At 40.9% G+C, this 20,147-nt stretch overlaps 1 protein-coding gene across 1 annotated transcript in view; it reads right to left on the bottom strand.

Moving 5' to 3' along the window:
* MYH15 (myosin heavy chain 15) overlaps positions 1 to 20,147 on the bottom strand; it is a 132,979-nt gene that overhangs the window by 100,049 nt on the left and 12,783 nt on the right. The window contains exons 7-11 of the mRNA XM_057696649.1: positions 19,190 to 19,282; positions 16,020 to 16,083; positions 15,847 to 15,942; positions 7,723 to 7,826; positions 6,395 to 6,533 (exon numbers count right to left, since the gene is read on the bottom strand). Coding sequence (XP_057552632.1) covers positions 6,395 to 6,533; positions 7,723 to 7,826; positions 15,847 to 15,942; positions 16,020 to 16,083; positions 19,190 to 19,282 — 496 coding nt within the window. The remainder of the gene's footprint in view (positions 1 to 6,394; positions 6,534 to 7,722; positions 7,827 to 15,846; positions 15,943 to 16,019; positions 16,084 to 19,189; positions 19,283 to 20,147) is intronic.

Genomic DNA, 20,147 nt, shown 5'->3' with positions numbered 1-20,147 from the left:
AGGAAAAAAAGACAGGAGTTCAGTTTTCTATGCATTGGAAGCATTCAGATGGACAATACAGGTAGTAATAGTCTCGATTTCATACAACCTTTTTCCAGTGTTAATAACAGTCATTTGAGTCTATTTTTATCCATGAACAAAGGAAACCCAAATTCTCTGAACAGTATCCCACCTTAAGCTCTAACATCAATAGCCCTCAACATTACAGAATTATTTCCCACCCACTCCAGAGACACTCCAGGAACTTCAGACAGAGGAGTGGTGTGCCTTGGGTTTATCCCACAGGTGTACATTATACATCTCATGGTCTCTATTTTTTTTTCACAGAAAATAATAGCTGTCATCATATTCCAAAAAAAAATTACTTCATTTGCATTAGAAGTTTATAGTCTTACAACCCAGACGAAACTAGTTTAAATCTATGAATAAATGTCCTTCTGACACTCAGGAGATGCTATCATGAAGACAGCATCATCTGCAAACATATTTTCATCTTGTGACCTGATGTGTTCCCAAAAGAGGCTTTATGAAATTCCCACCAATAAACATCATTTTCTAGGACCTTGTGAATAAAACCAGGGATTTTAACTTAGGTCTTACGATCTTACCTGGGAGAGGTTTAGCTAGAGGGGCTTCTCAAACATTGGTGTGGATTAGAATAGCCTAGAGAGCTCATAAAGGAACAAAGGGTTAGCTCACTGAAGGCGCTTAGGTTCTGGGCCCATTTTTAGCATGTTCACCAGGCAATTCTGATACACATGAGGGTTTGAGAACAGTCCTTCTTAGAGGGTCCTCAACCTTGGTTGCACATTGAGGTCACCTGGCAAGTTATAAAAACAAACCCTCATGCCTGCATCCTCTCTCAGAGATTGGTTTCCTTTGGTCTGGGTGAGGCCTGAGCTTCAGGAATTTAAAAGTTCCCCAGGTGATTCTGATGTGCAGCCAAGTTTGAGAACTACTCTCTAGAGAATAGTAGCCAGCTTTGGTAAGTACATTTGCAAGATGGAGAGAACAAATTCAGACTGCACCTGAAAACAGGTAAGGGGGTAGAGAAAAACAAAACTTTCCAACTTGACAATTCTATCCCAGTTCTATCCAATCTGTAAATAACCAGATATAGAGAAAGAAACACAATCCAGTTTTTTCAAACCACAAACTGGCTACTGTGAAAAAGGGTTTTTAAAATGATCTTCAATTAGTCTTTTACATAGGGTTATAATACCATTTCTGAGCTGTTCCTATTTCCTTAATTTATTGAACAGAGTCTGAGCACTTGCTGTGTGCAAGGCCTGGTACTAGATGCTATAGTAAGAAGAGATAAACAAGACAAAAACCCTTGCTGTCAAGGAGTTTATAATCCATGAGAGTAAACAAAACAGGCAAAAATAGCAAGTCAATAAAATAACTGCCTATCAGAGACAAATCATAGATATCATGAAAGTTTGAAAGAGAGAGAGAGATCCCTTCTGGACTGCATGACCAGGGAAGATTTCAAGAAAGAAACAGTATTTGATCTGAGCCTTGAAGGATAAGAAAGGTTTTGATGGACAAATATGGGAGAACAAGCATTTCTGAGACAGGGAGCAGCATGACTTAAAGCAGTGTAGTGATGGTCAAAGACAGTGGATTGGGTCAAGAAGTTAGGAAGTGAGATTAACAGAAAAGCGGGTGATTTGTGGTCTCAGGAGACATCTGATGCCACTGTAAGGTATTAGTTAAATAATGGGGATATGTTAAGGGGGCTTTTAGCAGAGAAATGGCATAGAGTCAGGCTTCAGAATTATTAATTTTGTGAAAGTGAGCAAAACAGACCAGAGTGAGGCGTTTACAGAGAAAGTGAACCCACTGCAAGACACTGCAGTACAAGGTGCTGAAAGTCTAAACTAGGAGTGGGAAGCGGAAAAAGAGAGACTGAAAAACGTGACCAAGGGTTTTCTAACCCGAGAAGCAGAGAGAAGAGCAATACCGTGAATATGAATAGAAAAGTCAACAGGGAGACAGCACTTGGGGGATGAGATGATACACTGAGTTTTTGCCATGCAGAGTTTAGGGTAGCAGGAGAATATGCAGTAGAAAGTTAGAAATGTGGGGTTGGAACTCAAGAAAAAGGTAAAGGCAAGGATGTCCCCTTAGATTTGGGGCCCTTCCCCTTTCCACCTTCTTCTCCATTTGTCCAGTTCCCTCAATTCCTTCCTAAATAATTAACTAGGAGAAAAACTACCAAAGCTTAATATATCAATATCAAAAGCTCTTAGAAATCAATAAGAAGAATCCTGTGCCTCAATTTTAAAAATGGGCTAAAAATGGAAACAAAAATTCAAAAAAGAAACTATACGAATAGGTAATAACCTATAAAAATGTTAACTTTATTAATATTAAATATAAAATAAAACCTGGCTAATTCGCAAAAGGAAAATTATAACTGCTAATATTGGTGAGCATAGTGAGAAAGTCACTCAACTGGAAAAAGACACAAAGGATATGTCCTATGGCATTAATTGATTGTCCCTGAGTAGATAGGATTCATTTAAGGAATAATTATTTACTTCTATGGTAAATGCTACTATAATACAGTGCCAGGCACTGTATCAAAACCTAGAAATACAGCCGTGCACAGCAAATTAGGCCCCTGCTCTCATGGAGCTTATATCTGATGGAGACTGGGGAGTAGGAGAGCCGATAAAAAAAAAGCTGTATGAATGACACAAACAAAAATATTCAGGGTAAGGAGAGAGAGAACGATAAAAAGGAGGTGGGGGCAGTCACGGAAGGGTTTTCTGATAACGTAACATCCGAGAAGGCACCTTGACAAAGTGAGGGAGTAAGCCATGAGGATACCTAGGAAGATTTCCAGGTAGAGGAGGAGTTAGCAAAAGTGTCTTGCAAAAGGAATGCTCGAAAAAGAGTGTTTCCAAAAGAGCCAAGAGACCCATGGGCTGAGTTAGGGGTGTGAGAGAATGGGGAAAGTGTAGGTGAGGGCTCTGCACCCGATTCCAATGCGGTAGGGGTTCCACACCAGGCAGTTCTGCGACACCAGCTGTATGTCCTATAAGTTAACTCAATTCTTACACCAACTACCTGGAGATAGAATCTAATTCCATAGGTTAAGAGTTCAATTCTATAAGATTGCTCCCCCCACTTCAGATGCTAACTGCAAGTCCAGGTTGCTGCTTAGGCTACTGGACGACCAGCTATAGATTGGAGGTTCCAACGATACCCTCCTTAGGTTCAATTAATTTGCTAGAGGCTCACAGAACTCAGAGAAACACTTTACTCACTAGATCAATGATTTATTATGAAAGAACATAATTCAGGAAATAGCCAGATGGGGGAGAAGCATAGAACAAGGCGTAGGGGAAGGGTGCAGAGCTTCCACGCCCTCTCCAAGGATGGCAGTATCCCCAAATCTCCACGTGTTCACCAACCCTGAAGCTCTCTGAACACTGTCCTTTGGGGATCTTATGGAAGCTTCATTACACAGGTATGGTTGATTAAATCATTGGCCACTGGTGATTGAACACAATCTCTAGCTCTCTCCTCTGTCCTGTCAGGGGTGGGACTGAAAGTTCCAACTCTCTAATCACATGGTTATCTCTTGTGGTGACTAGACCCCATCCATAGGTAGAGTCCAAAGATTACCTTGTTAACACAAAAGACATCTTTTGCTCTTATCACTCAGGACACTCCAAATTAAGAGCTGACTGCCAGAAATTGGGACAAAGACCAAATATAAATTTCATATTATCAATCATAATATGGAGACGGAATTAGAGATTTAGAGAGATATCAGAGAAGACAAACAGGCTGTGATGAGGGCTGAGGGCTTATTTTGAGTAAGATGGAAGACATTTGTGAACCTAGCTCAGAGGAGGGGACATGGGCTGGCTTATACTATGAAAGGATCACTGCTGGTTGCTATGTGTAGAACTACAGTGATGGGATGAGGGTGGAGACAGGGAGACCAGTAAGAGGTCTATCGCAAGAGTCTGGTAAGAAATGGTGGTTCAGGCTAGGTGGTGGCAGTGAACATGGTCGTTGTGGGTAGTTGTGAGTTTTACATATATTTCAAGGTAGAGACAACAAGAAAGAGAGGAGATCAGGGTGACTCTAAGATATGAATCAGGACAACTGGGAGAATCCAGTTGACATTTATTAAGAAGACTGAGAAATGAAGAGTTGGTAGCAGGGGCAGGAAGAGATGGGGAATTCGGTTCTATACATGTTGAGCTGGAGATGATCAGCTAAGAAATGAGCAGAGAAAAGTTGTTAAGACTCGAGCCCAGTAGCCCTATAACAGTTAGAAGTAAGAAAGATGAGATCACTCCAGCAAAGAACCTGAGAAGGAATCACCATGGAGATTGGATGAGATGATTTGCTTCATTTGCTTATCTGTATTTTCTAGTTAATAACTATGCCTTGCTTTTGTAATAAAAATAATCAAAAAACTTTGTTTCAAATGGTAGAAAAAGCAAAAAGTAAATGACGAAAACAACAAAATAAGGCAACAAGATGCCATGAAAGCATATATTAATATGTTAATATAGAAGATGTTTACACGATATTCAGGGCACATTTCCTTACTGTATTTTCCTCTGAGCTCAAGTGTTCTCTTCTCGGAGGGACTTTCTGACCACCCTATCGACAATAAGCCCCTAACTCCTATTATTCCTTGTTCTTTTCCTCTGTTTTGTTTTTTTCACTCTGACTTCATGCATATTTGTCCATTTATGTATATATTGCCTATCTTCCACACTAGACAATCAAGACAGGGATGACATCTTGTTCATAGGTATATCTCTAGCACCAGGAATAGTCCTCTGCACAGACTGGCTTCAAAAATCATTTGTTAAATGATAAAAAAATGCAATCAAAAAATGGGTAAAAGAATTGAATAGATATTTCTCCTAAGAAGATATACAAATAAGCATAGGAAAGATACTCAACATCACTAATCATTAAGGAAATGCAAATCAAAACCACAATGAGATACTATCTTATGTCCATTAAGATGGCTCTTATCAAAAAAAACAAAAACAAAAAACAGAAAACAACGTGCTGGTGAGGATGTAGAAAAATTGGAACCCTTGTGCATTGCTGGTGGGAACGCAAATTGGTACAGCCACCATGGAAAACAGTATGATGGTTCCTCAAAAAAATTAAACACAGAATTACCATTTAATGCAGCAATTCCACTTCTGGGTATATACACAAAAGAACTGAAAGCACAGATTCAAACAGATATTTGAACAGGAATGTTCACGGCAGCATTATTCACAGCAGTGAAAAGTGGAAGCAACTCACGTGTCTATAAATGGGTGACGGATAAAGAAAAAGTAAAATATACATATGATGGAATGTTATGCAGCCTTAAAAGGAAATGAAATTCTGACATTTACTACAACATATCTTGAAGACATCATGCTAAGTGAAATAAACCAGACACAAAAGGTCAAATATTGTATGATTCCGCTTATATGAGGTACCCAGAGTAGTCAAATTCATAGAGACAGAAAGTAGAATAAATGTTTCCAGGGGTTAGGAGAAGGGGGTAATAGGGAGGTATTGTTTCATAGGTACAGAGTTTCGGTTTGGGATGATGAAAAAGTTCTGGAGATGAACAGTGTGAATAGTGGTGATGATTGTGCAATAATGTGAAAGCACTTAAGGCCACAGACACGTACACTTAAAATGGGTAAAATTTTATGTTGTGTATATTTTACCACAGTTGAAAATATAAAAATTTAAAAATTATTTGTTGAAAGAGTTGAATGAATGTTTTTTCCATTTTTGTTTCAGTTGCCAGGAATTTTAGTATTAAGTGAAATAATTATGACACTGCTTCCTTCTTTTCACAATTGAGATTTTCTATTTTAATGATCATTCTAGACAGATCACGCATTATAAATCTTTTTGGTAAGCAGGCATGACTATAGATTTTTAGAAGGTGAATAAAAAACAAAGGGAAAAGAAGCCATTTTGTTTTCAGCCCAGTGGAAACTCCTGCTTTAGAATTCTAAAGATCTTTGTTCACACCTTCATTATGTCACTCCATTCATCTCATGGTAATTTGTTCCTTTTTCTGGTTTTCTCAATAGTCTATATGCTGAAGGCACGCTATGTCTTAGTCCATCCTATATCACCCAAATTTACAGCAAATTTACTGGCATCATCAATAATTAAGTAAGGAATATGTCTTATTCTGAGATACAGGGATTCTACATCAGAGTGGTGGTTGAGAGAATAATTTGGGGGAACAGCAATTGAGGGAGATTGCTGACTAATTTCAACATTTTCAAAAAACCAAGAGGTAAGGTTAACTACAAGGAAAAGGAGAGCAGACCTGGGGTCAGGGATTTGCAGAGCATACATATCATGTCTTCAAAGTAACCCTTACTTTCTGTGCCATCTGCTTCTACTTGCTCTTCTCTGGGTTTCTGTTTAAATTTCATGTTTCCAAAGTGCAGGATGGCTCCAGTGAGTTTATAGGATGCATACTTCTCATCAGGAAGAAAGCCCAAGATGTCCATGGCTTGCTGTAAAAAAAGAAGCAGATGGCTAAGTCTTCATTTGCCTAATGGCTGCAGTAACCACTTCACCCCCGCTGTGTGTCACACCTCCCTCCACTCCATGGGCTGTGGGCTGCCGGAGGGAAGGAGACGGATCACCACAGCCCCAAAGTGTGACAGCTCTGTTCAAAGCAATGCAAATTGGCCCTGTTGGCACTTGGTCACCCGCAGTCTGCTTATTCCTTTAAAAGAGAATTAGGAAGGCTTACAACTTGACTCGTGATATCCTGCCCCCACTTCCTCCTTTCCAACAATCTATCATTAACTGGCTATAGGAGCTAAGTTATTTTGCCTTTCATGGTTATGGAAGAAAGTAGCACCATATCTGATGGGTTGCTTATTTCTGGGATTCCATATGTTCTCCAAACTTTATTCCAGATACATTTCAAAGACTGGCAAAAGGAAGTATTTGAGAAAAGAAAAACCATGTCACCAAAGAACAGCACCCTAAGAGGCCAGTGCACATGGTAAGAAGTGTGTTCTCACACACTCCAGGAGGGTGGAAATGGGTACAGTCTTTCTAGTGGTTACTTTAGAATATCTATCAAGAGACTATAAAAAATTCATAATCCTACCTTTTAGGAATCTAGCATAAGGTGAATCTGATACAGAAAAAGTACTCACCTACAAAGATATTCACCACAGTCGGAAAAAAAAAAACACACAACTTTGAGTCTAACAATAGGAGAATGGTTAAACTATAGAACAAATGTCTGAGAAAATGTTAAGTGCCCATTTAAACATTTATGAAGAGTTTGTAGTAACACTAAAAATGCTTAAGAATAATCGAAAAAGCAAACCATATATCAAATAGCATAGGCAGTAGGATTATAATCTTTGATTTTAAAAAAACCCCATCAAAACAACTATATAACAGCAATCCCAAATAGAAAAAAATAAAGACTGTAAAAACAGTAGCTGTCACTGAGTTGAAGCATCTTCCTACTTCATATATACCAAAGTTTCTATATTGACAAAATAAATAAGTATAAAACTTTGGACAGAAGCAGTCCTGGAGGGGCTCCTTCCGCTCTCCACCCTCAAGGAAAGGAAGGTCACTTCTCCAGGACCTTTTGGAGGACAGGAGATCTAAGATGCTTTCTTTCATTTCTTATTGCCATTGCCAGACTTTGCTCTGATAACTAACAAGCCTTACATCTGTGGCCAGCAGTTCCTCAGCATCATCTGAGCTCTCCACAGCAACTGCTCCATGAGAGCAGAAGTGAAAGTCAGAGGGATTTTCAGACACCAGGAGCATATCTGCAGTGGGAAAACCATCAGTTAAACAGCTTAAAGAAATCCACAAGGCTTTAGAAAATAATTGACCAATATTCACAGTTTACTCTTACGACTTACAGCATACTTGTAAACAAGCCAAAATAAAATCCATATTCTACACCCAAACCTCTGCAATCAATTTCTGCCCTCTATTAACTTGTCAGTCATGTGTTAATGCCTCCCAAGAGAAGACCAGGCAGGCCAAATCCGAAAGCAGATTCAATTGCAGCAGCTTGAATTGGTGTGAAAAAAAAAAAACAGATAATGCATGTTGGCAAAACTTTGAAAACAGGAATTTGGCCTAGATACGTGGTTGAGGGCCAGAGGACAAAAAGTGGTTTGTAAAGTTATAAGTGTAACAGGCCTGAGCTTCAAAAAGCTAGGAAGCAGACCGACCCCGGGGTCAGCACCCAGGGAACATTAGCAGTGTAATCCTGTCACATCACGTCCTCCCTATTAGGAGGCTGAGTCTGTCTTTCAAGGGACCCATAAATCAGCTGCCGTGTTCAGTGCTGCGCCTCTGATATGTCTAAGACTCCTGACATGATTCACTTAGTCAGGAAACATAACGCAGGCTGAAGCCAAGGCAAGCTGTCAGCAGCACATCTGCAACTGACAATGGCCAAGTCACATTAACCTCTTAAAGCCTGACACTCACTCCCAGGGAAGTTTTTTTGAGCTTCTCTGAGTTTTCTGTTTAGCACTCAATGAAGTGAAGCTCTATTATCCTGAACCCCAAGTCTCAGAAAAAAGAAATCGGGCTATGTGAATGTTCAGAGCAGCTCAATGTGGAAACAACCCCAATGTCCATCAATAATTAACAAAATATTGTCTATCCATGCAATGGATTCTTATCACTCAGCAAACAAAGGGATGAACTATGGATATGCGCTACAACATGGAAAGGTCTCAAAATGATTATGCTGAGTGAAATAAGCCAGACAAAAAAGAATATATACTGCATGATTCCATCTGATGAAATTCTCATCTATAGTGCAATCTAATCTATAGTGACAGAAAGCATATTAGTAGTTGTCTAGGGACTGTTGGTAGAGGAGGGCTTGAGGGAGTGAGAATGGGCAGGAGGGAGGAATTAAAAATGATCATGAGAACACTTTTGAATGGATACATACATTATCTTGATTGTGCTGATGGTTTTACCTCACAGATACAAGTCAACACTTACACTTAGGTCAATAATACTTCAATAAAGCTATTTGATAAAAGCACTGGGGCTAGCCCAAAAGAAATCAGGCCGAATGCAAGAACAAGATATGTTTTAAATAGAAATATAATTCATAATAATTTTTTTAAGTATTTACTTCAACAGAGATTCAAATGTCCCTGAAGTGATCATACTTCTCAGGAATCTCCTTACACTCTTCCTCATGCCTTGCTTTATATCAACAAATATTTGTTTGAGATCCAATAATATGCCAGGCATTGTTGTAAGTATTAGGGATACATTAGTGAAATAAAATCCCGTTCCTGCCCTCATAAAGCTTATATTCCAACAGGAGGAGACAGAAGTGGAAAAAAAAAAAAAAGGAGAGTAAAACATATGACATGAAAGATGGTAATAAGTGCTATGGAGAAAAATTAAAGCAGGGAAAGAGAATAAAAATTATTGGAGATGCAGATCTGCAGTTTTTAATAGGGTGATCAGGGAAGGCCTCCATAAGGTGACAATTGAGTAAAGAGAGTTACGGGAGATAATCATAGATAAGTAGGGAAAGAATGTTCCACAAGGAAAAAAAAGCCCCTGAGGTGGAAGCTTTCCTGGGATTTTGAGTGGCTAAGGTTAGAAGGGGTAGATCATGAGGTCAGAGAAGCGCCAAGAGTGCCTTACAGGTTATGGTGAGGATTTGGGCATTTCTGCTCTATGTGAGTTATGAAACCGTTATAGGTTTTTGAGCAGAATAACATCATCTGATTTTTTTTTTTTTTTTTTTTTTACCATGGCTGCTGGTTAAAGACAGAGGGACAGGGTGGAAGCAGGGATACCAGAAAAGGGTTAATTCAGGAGGGAGATGATGGTACTTGACTGGGAGAATAACAACAGACATGGTGAGAAGTAGCCAGAGCTTAGATTTTGAAAGTAGAGTCAACAGAATTTACTGATGGAACAAATGAGAATAACGTGGGAGAAAAGGCTGATCAAGGATAACTCCAAGGGTTTGTGCCCAGGCAAGTGGAAGGATGGAGATGTCTTTAGCTGGCCTGGGAAACACTGTGGTAGGAGCAGGTCTTGGTGGGGTAGAGTTCAGGAACTAGATTGCAGGCATATGAAGTTTAAGACGCCCATTCAACATCCAAGTGGAGACATAAAAGAATCAGTTAGCTATCAGTCTGGAATACTAAAGTCTGGACTCATGATCAAACTTTACAAGTTATCAGATAAAAATGATCTTTAAAACTGTCAGTCTAGATGATCTATTACCACAAGATAGAGCCAAGGATTGAACTCCAGGGCACTTTAAAGTCATGGGCTGGATGAAAGAGAAAAACCTGCAAAGCAATGCCCAGAGATTTAGGAGAGAAACAAGGGATGGTGGTATACTGGAAGCCAAGGGGGGGATTTTCAAGGAAGGTGGAGTCATCAGGAATATCAAATACTGTCCTGACTATATACTGTCAAGAATCTCTCTCCAAATTCTTTTGCAAGGTTCATTCATGACTTTGCAGATGACTCTCAACTCTATTTTCTGAGCTCCAGACCTAGATCTCCAACTTTCCATTAGACATCTCAATGTGGATGGCCACAGGTAGCTTAAACCAAACATTACCACTACTGAATCAATGATGTTTTCCACGTCTGCCCTGAAGCTATTCCTGTGGTTCCTTGTGCCAGTGAATGTCACCACCACACCCAGGCCAGACATCCAGGTGCTGCAATGTCCTGTCTCTTCACCTCCTTCACAGCTCAAATACAGACATCATCTCCATGTTTTTCCAGTCAAAGCATTTATTTTTTTTCTCTACTGGAGGTATATGCTATGGAAGAAGTTAAGGATACAAAACTAAAATAGTCCTTTCCCCCAAGGAGGCTAGAGGAATCACGCACCCAAACAGTGTTGGAAAGAACAGCTGGCATGTGTCTTTAGGGTGGAGGCATGTTTCAGTGGCTGTCTCATTTAATAAAATCTACTTTCTGAGATTACTTTGCCAAGAATTACCTTTTAGATCATTCTAGATCAACCTTTTATATAGTTTTCATTTTACTCTCATGTTTATCATGTCATTTTTTATCATTTTCATCCTGGTCATGATGACCAAGTGTGCTATAGTTGACAGTTTCTGCATGTTAATATAGGAAAATAGAAGGGTAGAAAGGCTCACTACTTGCCCAGGGTCAAATTAATGAGAAAGTGAATTAGAACATAGGCTCTAGTGTTTCCGTTAGACTATGCCACCCACTACTCAAACCTGTGTGTGTAACTACGACGGGATTCCATTTCCTCGTTTGTCATAGACAGAAGGAGGGTCTTGCTTCTGTGCAAGCTTAACACTGGACAAGCACAGAGGGAGACAGAGCAGAGGGCAAGAATGCCGCGTGCCTGAGGACTAGAGGACCAGGTGGAGGAAAGAGCCAAAATTCAGGAGGGGGCTCCTAATAAGATAGAACGGTGAGCCCAAGTGCTATATATGCACTTCTCCCTCAGCCCCTCTCCACTTTCAGATGCATGATTTCTAGACATCATTCAGCACACCCAATGGACTTTTCTTCTCTCTCCTTACAACTGGAAACATGGGTGCTGTGCTGGTGTAGCCATTCACTGGAGCAGCTGCACTCGGCTTGACATGGTGGCTCTAGAGAATGTTGAGGCTAGAAGCAGGAGTGTTTGAGGAACTCAGAAAGGCCTTTAGCTCAAACATCTTCCCCTCTGGGCCTTATCAAAACTGATTTTCAAGGAGCAATGAATTTTAATTGGTTTGAGGCTTGAGGTTATCTCGGAGAATTATCATGTACACAGGGATTCCTTTATTTAATTAATTTCATTTCTACCAAGAGAAATTGTCTTGAGAGAATGGGGAAAAAAAAGTAAATGCATTTTTTGAGACACTATTAGAGTCAGAGAGGTTGTCTAGGCCAGAAAGGGTCCACACAGAAGACTGTTGACCAGGCTGTGGGCATCTGCAGAATGGGGGTGGGGGGGGGGGGTGTCAGGAGGGGTGGGGGTGGGGCAGAGAGAGAAGGGATGAGAGGATGCTAATGGTAAAAGTCAATTGCTTCACAATTTCAAAAAGTTCAGGTGTCAACTGTTGTGCAGGTTCACTTCTAGAGCCTACTCTCCAGTAGGAGATGCAAAGACCCCATTAAGAATAAGTGTTTTATCATCCAAGGTTTTGTTTCATGTCATGCTGACATTAGATTTTCCTTTATGAATGGCTGAATGTTCTCCAAGACTGTGTTCACTATGAAAAGGAGTGAAGCTGACACTGGGCCAAAAAAAAAAAAAAAAAGTTTAGGATCTCACAAATAAAGTTCTGTAGCTAGTGTGTCTATGTCACATCACCCGTCATTACCTGTTCCTCAGGGCTGCCATGTACAGCTAAAGAGGTTGTGCACTGCCCAACTCCAGAGAGAATCATTCACATAGTCTATGGTTTGAACTGTATTCTCTGGAGTTGGGAAGTGTACAGTCTGCACAACCACACATACATCTTGTGCCCCCTAATAACCAGTGGGGAGAAAGGAGGCATATCTCTAGTTCAAGAGATATCTAACGGGTAAAGAGGGTAAACTAAATGTGCTCCAGAAGAGGAGGTCCAGATGCTGAGCATTTCCTTCCCCAGAGGCATTCAGCACACCAGTGGACATTCTCAGGTGCACCTCTCGGCAACCAGCACTGTGTATTACTGTCACTCTATGGAGTGAGTTCTCAGAGCATCAGGCACAGTGTCAAGGATTCCAAGAGTCAGGGACTTGTTTCCTGACCTCCTCTTCTGGTGTTTACACACCAGTTGAATAGCAAGATTGGGCACAATAGATAAATATAAAGAAAAAAAATCAAATAAAGAAGAGAAGAAGGAAGATATATGCCAGACCAAGCTATACAGATGGTGTTGAAAACCAAAGGATTTCAAGGAGCCGTATCTGAGGGGACTGGGGAAGTGGGTTCTAGCTGTGCCTGGAACAAGGATCAGCCTTAACTGAAAGCAAAGGGGAGATGGGATCTTCCAGGCCAGGTAGGGGATAAATGAGGCCTGGCTCTGGTGACACATCACTGTATTTCTTTGGTTCCTTCACTGGGTGGCCAGCTCTGCTGTCATTTCCCACACCCAAGTTGTTTGCCGTACACAAATGCTCCTATTTTGGGAAAATTGGACATAATCCTCATATTGCTAAGCTCTGCCCTCTCGTGTCACTCCTCAAGACAATCTAAAGCTCTTCTTTGGCAACCATGAATAGAAAGAGTTTAAAATTTTAAAATATCTCAAAGAATGACAATTGGTGTCATAAACAAATGAACTGACAATACCCAATTTGCACCACCAGATGTCAGCCTTTGTACAGTAATCAATCTCAGCAGCTTACAGACAACAAAGTACATGAATTCATAATAAGCATGAATTTCCATAGCAGCCCAGAGTCTTCAGATGGTTCTATTAGTAACAGAGATGCTCCAAAAAATCTTGCAGTCACTGCTGGCACTCACATTGGACCCTATATGTCAGATGCCCTGCACAACATAGAAATGAGTGTCAAGAATGTTAGATTTGGCAGGGCTAGTCAAAGGAAGACCAAACAAAAGCCAAAAAAGAAAAACTCTATTCCAGGTTGAGGCGGAGGGAAGGTGGGAAGCAGAGTAGCTGTAGCTGCTGCCTTTCTTATCACCAGCTGCACCCATAGCAAAATATAACTGTCCAGTTTGTAGAGCTTCCTCCATTTGGTGAGAATACTTTAGAGTTGAAGACCATGTAGTCAAAACGCTGCTGGGTTTATACCATACTCTATCTAAGCATAATGGGCTGGGGGGCGGGGAGGGGGGCGTTGTTCCCCATCCATTTGCTCACCCGGATCTCCAATCTCATCCCACAGTCACTTCTGTGGGAGCACTGTTGTCCTCAATGGCAGATGCAATACCTTTGAAATCCAATCAGCTCGTCATTCTCCCCTTTCAATGACTTTCCATAGCACTCTGCGAACTCTGTCACAGCCTGCAAGGTGCTGCTTGGTCTGACCCTGACTATCTGCCCCTACATTACCCTCTCCACCCCTCTACTCTGCCCCCTACAATGGCCATTGTGCTATTCCAAGAAAAAACCAGATGCATTCCTGCCTCAGGGCCTTTGCACTCACTGCTACTTCCTCCTGGAACTTTCTTCCTGGAGATTTTGCCTGCTTGTTCCCTTACTCATTCAGCTGTCTGGAAAAATACTGCCTTCCCCACCACCCCGTGCCTCACTGCGCAGCTTGCACGATCTAGTTCCTTAATTTCCTGACCAGGGATGGAACCTGGGCCCCTACAGTGAAAGCGCCTGGGGATTCCCAAAACATTGGCTTCTTAGAGAAATCTTATCTAAGTTATAAAAAACAACCACCTGGGGAGTTCCCTGGTGGCCTAGCGGTTAGGATTCCAGGCTTTCATTGCCGTGTGGCCTGGGTTCAATCCCTGGCCAGGGAACTGAGATCCTGCAAGTTGTGCAGCACAGCCAAAAAGAATGAAATGAAATGAAATGAAATGAAATGAAATGAAATGAAATGAAATGAATCATCTATTACCCTACCAAAGCCCATTCCACTCCATCCCCCCACGCACTTTATTTTCTTCTGCAGACCTGCCATTCTCTGAAATTATGTATTTCTTTGCTTGCTTGTTTGTTGCCATCTTCCATACTAGAATGTAAGCTCACGAGGGCAGGGACCCGTGGGTCTTCTTTACTTCTCTATCCTCCATGCTTAAAAAGCATACATGGCAGCCCCACAAGAAATATGTGTTGAATAAATTCAGGAAATTCATTCTCTTACCCTGCAAGTTGCTCTTCCATTTCTGCTCATGGCTCTACTTTTATCCTAGTCGAATCATCAAGCTTGGGAGTATTTTTGCCTCATCGCTCTCCCTCATTTCTACATTCAACCATTGCCTAGACTTTAATATTCTTCCATGAGCCCGTCCGCTTTCCCTCTCTTCCCACAGACAGTGCCTTAGACAATCATCTCATCATCTCATCCTGGGACTATCGCAATCACTTCCCTCAGTATTTTCGCCTCCAGTCCATCCTGCCCATCATGCCAGCCTAACCGCCACTGCCCTCAACAAATCATGACCTCCTATGACCCCATCCCACCCCACAAAACACAGGAACGAACACACACACACACATATATTCTCATACAAGCACACAACACCCTCCCAACTTCCTGAGGTCAGAAACCATCAGAATAAAATCTCTACTATACCTCTCTGAAAATCCTTTCCTCCAGTTCACCTGGCCTCTCTGTTCCCTGATCTTGCCTTACCTTTTCCTGACACTGTGTACACTGTTCCTCTTATCGGAAATACCCTCCCACTCATTACTCCGGTCATATCCCCTTCCCCTTCTCCATAACCCAACCCAAATCCTCCCTTCTTTATCAAACGCCCATTAACCATTACACACCACACTGGTGTCTCCCACCTCTGGCCTCTTGTCTCTACCACCCACTTAAATGATTAGTGGTTTTAATCATTTAAGGCCTTAAATTATGTAATGCTTTTTACACACACACACACAAGCATGTTTGTGCACAGGCATATACACACATTCATTTACCTCTGCTGAGCATCCGAACCACCTCCAAACACTACCAAATTGAAAAAAAGTGTTACCATCTACTCTCTACCCATATAAAGCCATAAAATATTGGCACTATAACTGGTTCAATTTGTTAAGTTGTAGGATGAACAAACTAAGTTCTAAAGAGGCTAGGAGGCATTAAATGGCACTTTTTTAGATCCAGTAATCTGACTACTGTCTTGTTTTAGAATGAACCTCAGCTCCAGAATAATACACTTACCAAGAAGTTCTTTTTTTCCAGACAGAATTTGATAGAATATGTGGTAGTTCCTCTCTCCAGGCTGCTGGAAAATCACCCGGGATTTTTCAAGCAAATCTGCATGATGAGACATGAGTGAAGATTCGAACGTAGGTGTAGAAGAAAAGTAATTAGGCAGTGCTGTGGCTACTTACAGATGTCAATGTCTGTAGATGACAGCTTGCCTCTGGCACAAAAGTGCATCCTGATGAACTTGCCCTGGGTGGACACAGAACACAGTCTCCTATTGAAATATTCCAAACAGTTGCAATGGCTTCATTATACACATCACTCCTGAAATGACTACTTCCCCCAAAGTTAAAAAAATGCAGCATGGGTCTGTGACAGCTCCAGTTAATGTCAAGAGGCAGCCTGAGTGTCATCAGGACTAGCAGTGGTCTTGGAGTCTAGCCTCAGACCCGCTGATTGCTGGCTGTGCATTCTTTTTTTTTTTTTTTTTTTTAATTTTTTTTTTGGTTGAAGTGCAGTTGATTTAAAATGTACTGTTTCGGGTATACAGCAAAGTGATTCAGTTATATATATATTCTTTTTTAGATTATTTTCCATTACAGGTCACTACAAGACAGTGAGTATAGTTCCCTGTGCTATACAGTAGGTCCCCATCAGTTATCTATTTTATATACAGTTGTGTGTATATGTTAATCCCAGACTCCTAATTTACCCCCCTGCCTTGGCTGTTCATTCTTGTGTGCATTATAGAATCTCTCTGGGCCTCAGTGCTCTTATCTAAAAATGAGAAAAATAATATCTGCTTTGTTGAGCATCTGCTATGATCCAGAAAACCTGCTAGACACTGGAGATACCACATTAAAAAAGTAGGTATGTTCCTGCTCTTCTAGATTCTGGATATAAGCAGCTAATGCAAGAGCTCTAACTTAGGAATATTTGGTGTGTTTTGAAATCAAAAGTAAAGGCAGTTGTGCAGGAGTGTAGCAAGTAAGAGAAAAGGGGGCAGAAAACGGAGTCAGAGTAGGCAGGGGGTAGCCATGTGGCCACAGGAAGCAATGGGGTTTTATTCTGTGCTCAGAAGACACTGGGAGGTTTTAAGCAGAAGAGCGACATGATCTGACTTATGTTTCAAAACACCACTTTGTCATGAATAATAGATGAGGCTCTCTTCCTTCCTAGTCACTGAAAAGCCGTGAGACAGGATCTAGTGGGGCAGGAAGTCTGCCCAAAGGTGACAGAGCCCAGGTGCATCAAGACGCAGCTGAAGAGGCATTCCAGTGGGCTAGAGCCCGCAGGGTGGGGATGTTGGTGCAGAGGGGGAGGCAGCCTGGTGGAGGCAGACCCTTGCAAGGAAGGAATCAGAGCAGGATAGCAGCCTGGCAAGTGGAGGAGAGTGACCACATACAGGGCCATTAAGGCGTTAAGTTAAAAAATGCAGGCTAATGAGAGCCACACACACAAACACACATGTGTATGTACACATATGTATAAGCACACATGTGTACCTATATGCATATGTACATTTATAGACATATATATATGTATTGTCTACTGAAAAAAATGCACAGCTAAAAGTTGAGAATTATGTTTATTTGGTCGACTTACTGCGGATGTAAGCCTGGAAGACAGCCTCTCAGATAGCTCTGAGGGACTGTTCCACAGAGGTAAGGGAGGTGCCTGGATATAAAGTAGTTTTTGCAATAAAAACCAGGTAGTTGGAACATCAAAAGATGACTGCTAATTATAGAAAATCAGACATCCCAAGTTAATGAATTTAGTGCTGTTCTGTGTATGGGAAGATGCATGAGTCTGGCTCATTGAAATTGTTCCTTTGATATGCACCTTAACTATCTAGGGCGAGCATCCTGCTTTTCTCCATCCTGAATCCCCTCAGGGTGCATGGTGGTGGGGTAGGGGGTGACTACAGTGGCTGATGGCTTGGTGGCTGCAACATCCTTTTTTACTGATATTGTGGATGACATTCTTCACACACAGTATACATACAGAGTATTAATCAAAAGAATTTAACCTGGATTTCTTGATTTTTTGAACCCCCTCTTCTCTTTCCTTTTCCCTTCTTTCCTTCCTTCTTTCCATTCATCCATTTTGTTTAATTTGCTTTTCTACTTCTTTCTTTCCTTCTATCCTTTCAACTTTTTTCTTGTTCTTGGTCTTTTTCAATGGCTTTCTTTCCTTATTTACCTTTCTCTCTGCTTACTGTTCTTTTCTTTCTTCCTTCTTTTTACTCTTTTTCCTTTCCTTTATCTTCCTTTCTTCCCTCCCTCTCTTCCATCCTTCCTTTTGCCCTCTCTTGGTTTTTTTTTTAGCTTTCTTTCATATTTAAGCAGAAAATCCCTCCACATTCTAGCAAATCCCAAATACAGCACTTGTTTTATGGGCAAGTATTAACACCGACTATGCAGCCAGACATCACAAGCAGATACAAGTGTAGTCAGGTCAGCTCTAAGGCTGTGGAGGGAAAGCAGCCAAACCAGCAGGAGGCTGTTATTTAATTATGCCTAGAGACTCAAACAGGAAGCCTTCTGCAGATTTCCTTGTGAATTATATAGTGGCTTCCTGCCATTCATTCTTGGCATAATATGGATTAGTGAAGCTCGAGTATGACATCCAAATCCTTCTTCTATCATGGGACTGCTAGTTATCAAAAACTGCTTTAAAAAGTGCTTTCTCCCCCTCGAGGATGGAAGATGCCTTAGAGGGCTGGGGCGGGGAGGGTGGGGGGTCTCGAGGTGGGGGGAGTCAAGGAAGGGAGGGAATACGGGGATATGTGTATAAAAACAGATGATTGAACCTGGTGTACCCCCCCCCCAAAAAAAAGTGCTTTCTCCCCCCGACCACCCCCCGCCAAAAAAATCCCCAATGAAAAATATGCAGGGGCTGAGGGGCCATAGGCAAGAGTAGAAACAATAATTGTAGTAAATGAATTTGGAAGTGCTTACTAAAATGAATTGTGATATGGAGTGTAGGAAATTGTGAAGGAGAAAGTATTTTTAGATCTGTAAAATGTAATAAAATATAAAATTATTAGAATTTGCTGAGTGAGCTTTCCTACTGAGAGTGGACAGGAATTTGAAACTATTAAGATAAATGTTTTCTTCCTGAAATTGGCCAACTAGTAAAAGCTTCTCAGGTACATATTTTTACGTAGTTTTAATTGTCTCAATGATGAAGCTGGCAAACTTGTTTTGAGGAATCTAACAATATCATGAACATTAATCAAAAACCTTCTTTGATGTTCTAGAAAATTTTTTTTCATACCTATGTGCTCAGGCATGAATTTTACCATTTGCTAAAAGTTAAAGAGTCTGATATGTTGCTCAATCATGTTACTTACAAAACGAGAGGAGTTGTCATTTCTCAGGGTTTTGGCATTTCCAAATGCTTCCAAGACAGGATTCACTTGTTTGATTTGATCACGTAGAGTCCCCTGGGATACAGGTAAGGGAAATACAGCTGATGAAGTTTTCCCCAGAATTCTGTAATATGGCAAGCCCTCCACACCCAGGGCAAACCTCATTCTTGTTTTGGTAACCAGTAGCCAAGAGCTACAACCAAATTTGGTGATAAAATGTTATTTTGGAATGGGAACTCAGGAAAATAGATGGATGGAAGATTGACAGTGTATGATGCCCCATGATTACATGTGGGAGTTCACTTATTTGCAGTGCTTCTCTTGTGGTTGGCATTGGCCTAAGTAGGGAATGAAAACTGATATGTTACCAAAGTAAACAACAACAATAACAACAAATACCATACCTACTTCCAAACTCCATTCCATAGATCCCCCCTCATTGCTAATCTGCCTCTCTTCCCATTCACTCCCCACACCTGGAAATTTATCCTAAGATGATGCAGCAGACTTGGCATTATTAAATTATATTTTTGCTTGCTGTTATTGCTAAGTAATCTAGAGGCTCATACCAAGCAGGGATTTGAAATGGTATTATTGGTCTTGAGTTTGAATCACATTGGCTCAGACTGATGGGCCAAAGCAGGTCATCTACCCTGAGCGAGTCTTAAAGACCACTTAGCACACAAACTGCAACATGGCTTTGTTTTTTTCCAGCCAGCCTCAAAGATATATTTTATAGGAGGAATTTTCTAGTATGTGGTATTTAAGAATTTGCAGATTTACAAATACTATATCCCTTCTATGTATGATGGGTCCTTTAAATAAATAAAAGGGCTATAGAAGCAAAAGTTTTCATAGAAGTTTTATGTATCATGTATTGTGTATTGTGACAGGGCTCAATAGTTAGACCAAACAAACAAATGCACACCAAGCAACCTCA

This window comes from Hippopotamus amphibius, chromosome 10 (assembly GCF_030028045.1).
Source record: "Hippopotamus amphibius kiboko isolate mHipAmp2 chromosome 10, mHipAmp2.hap2, whole genome shotgun sequence".
NCBI lineage: Eukaryota > Metazoa > Chordata > Mammalia > Artiodactyla > Hippopotamidae > Hippopotamus > Hippopotamus amphibius.
This window is presented reverse-complemented; position numbering and strand designations above follow the sequence as displayed.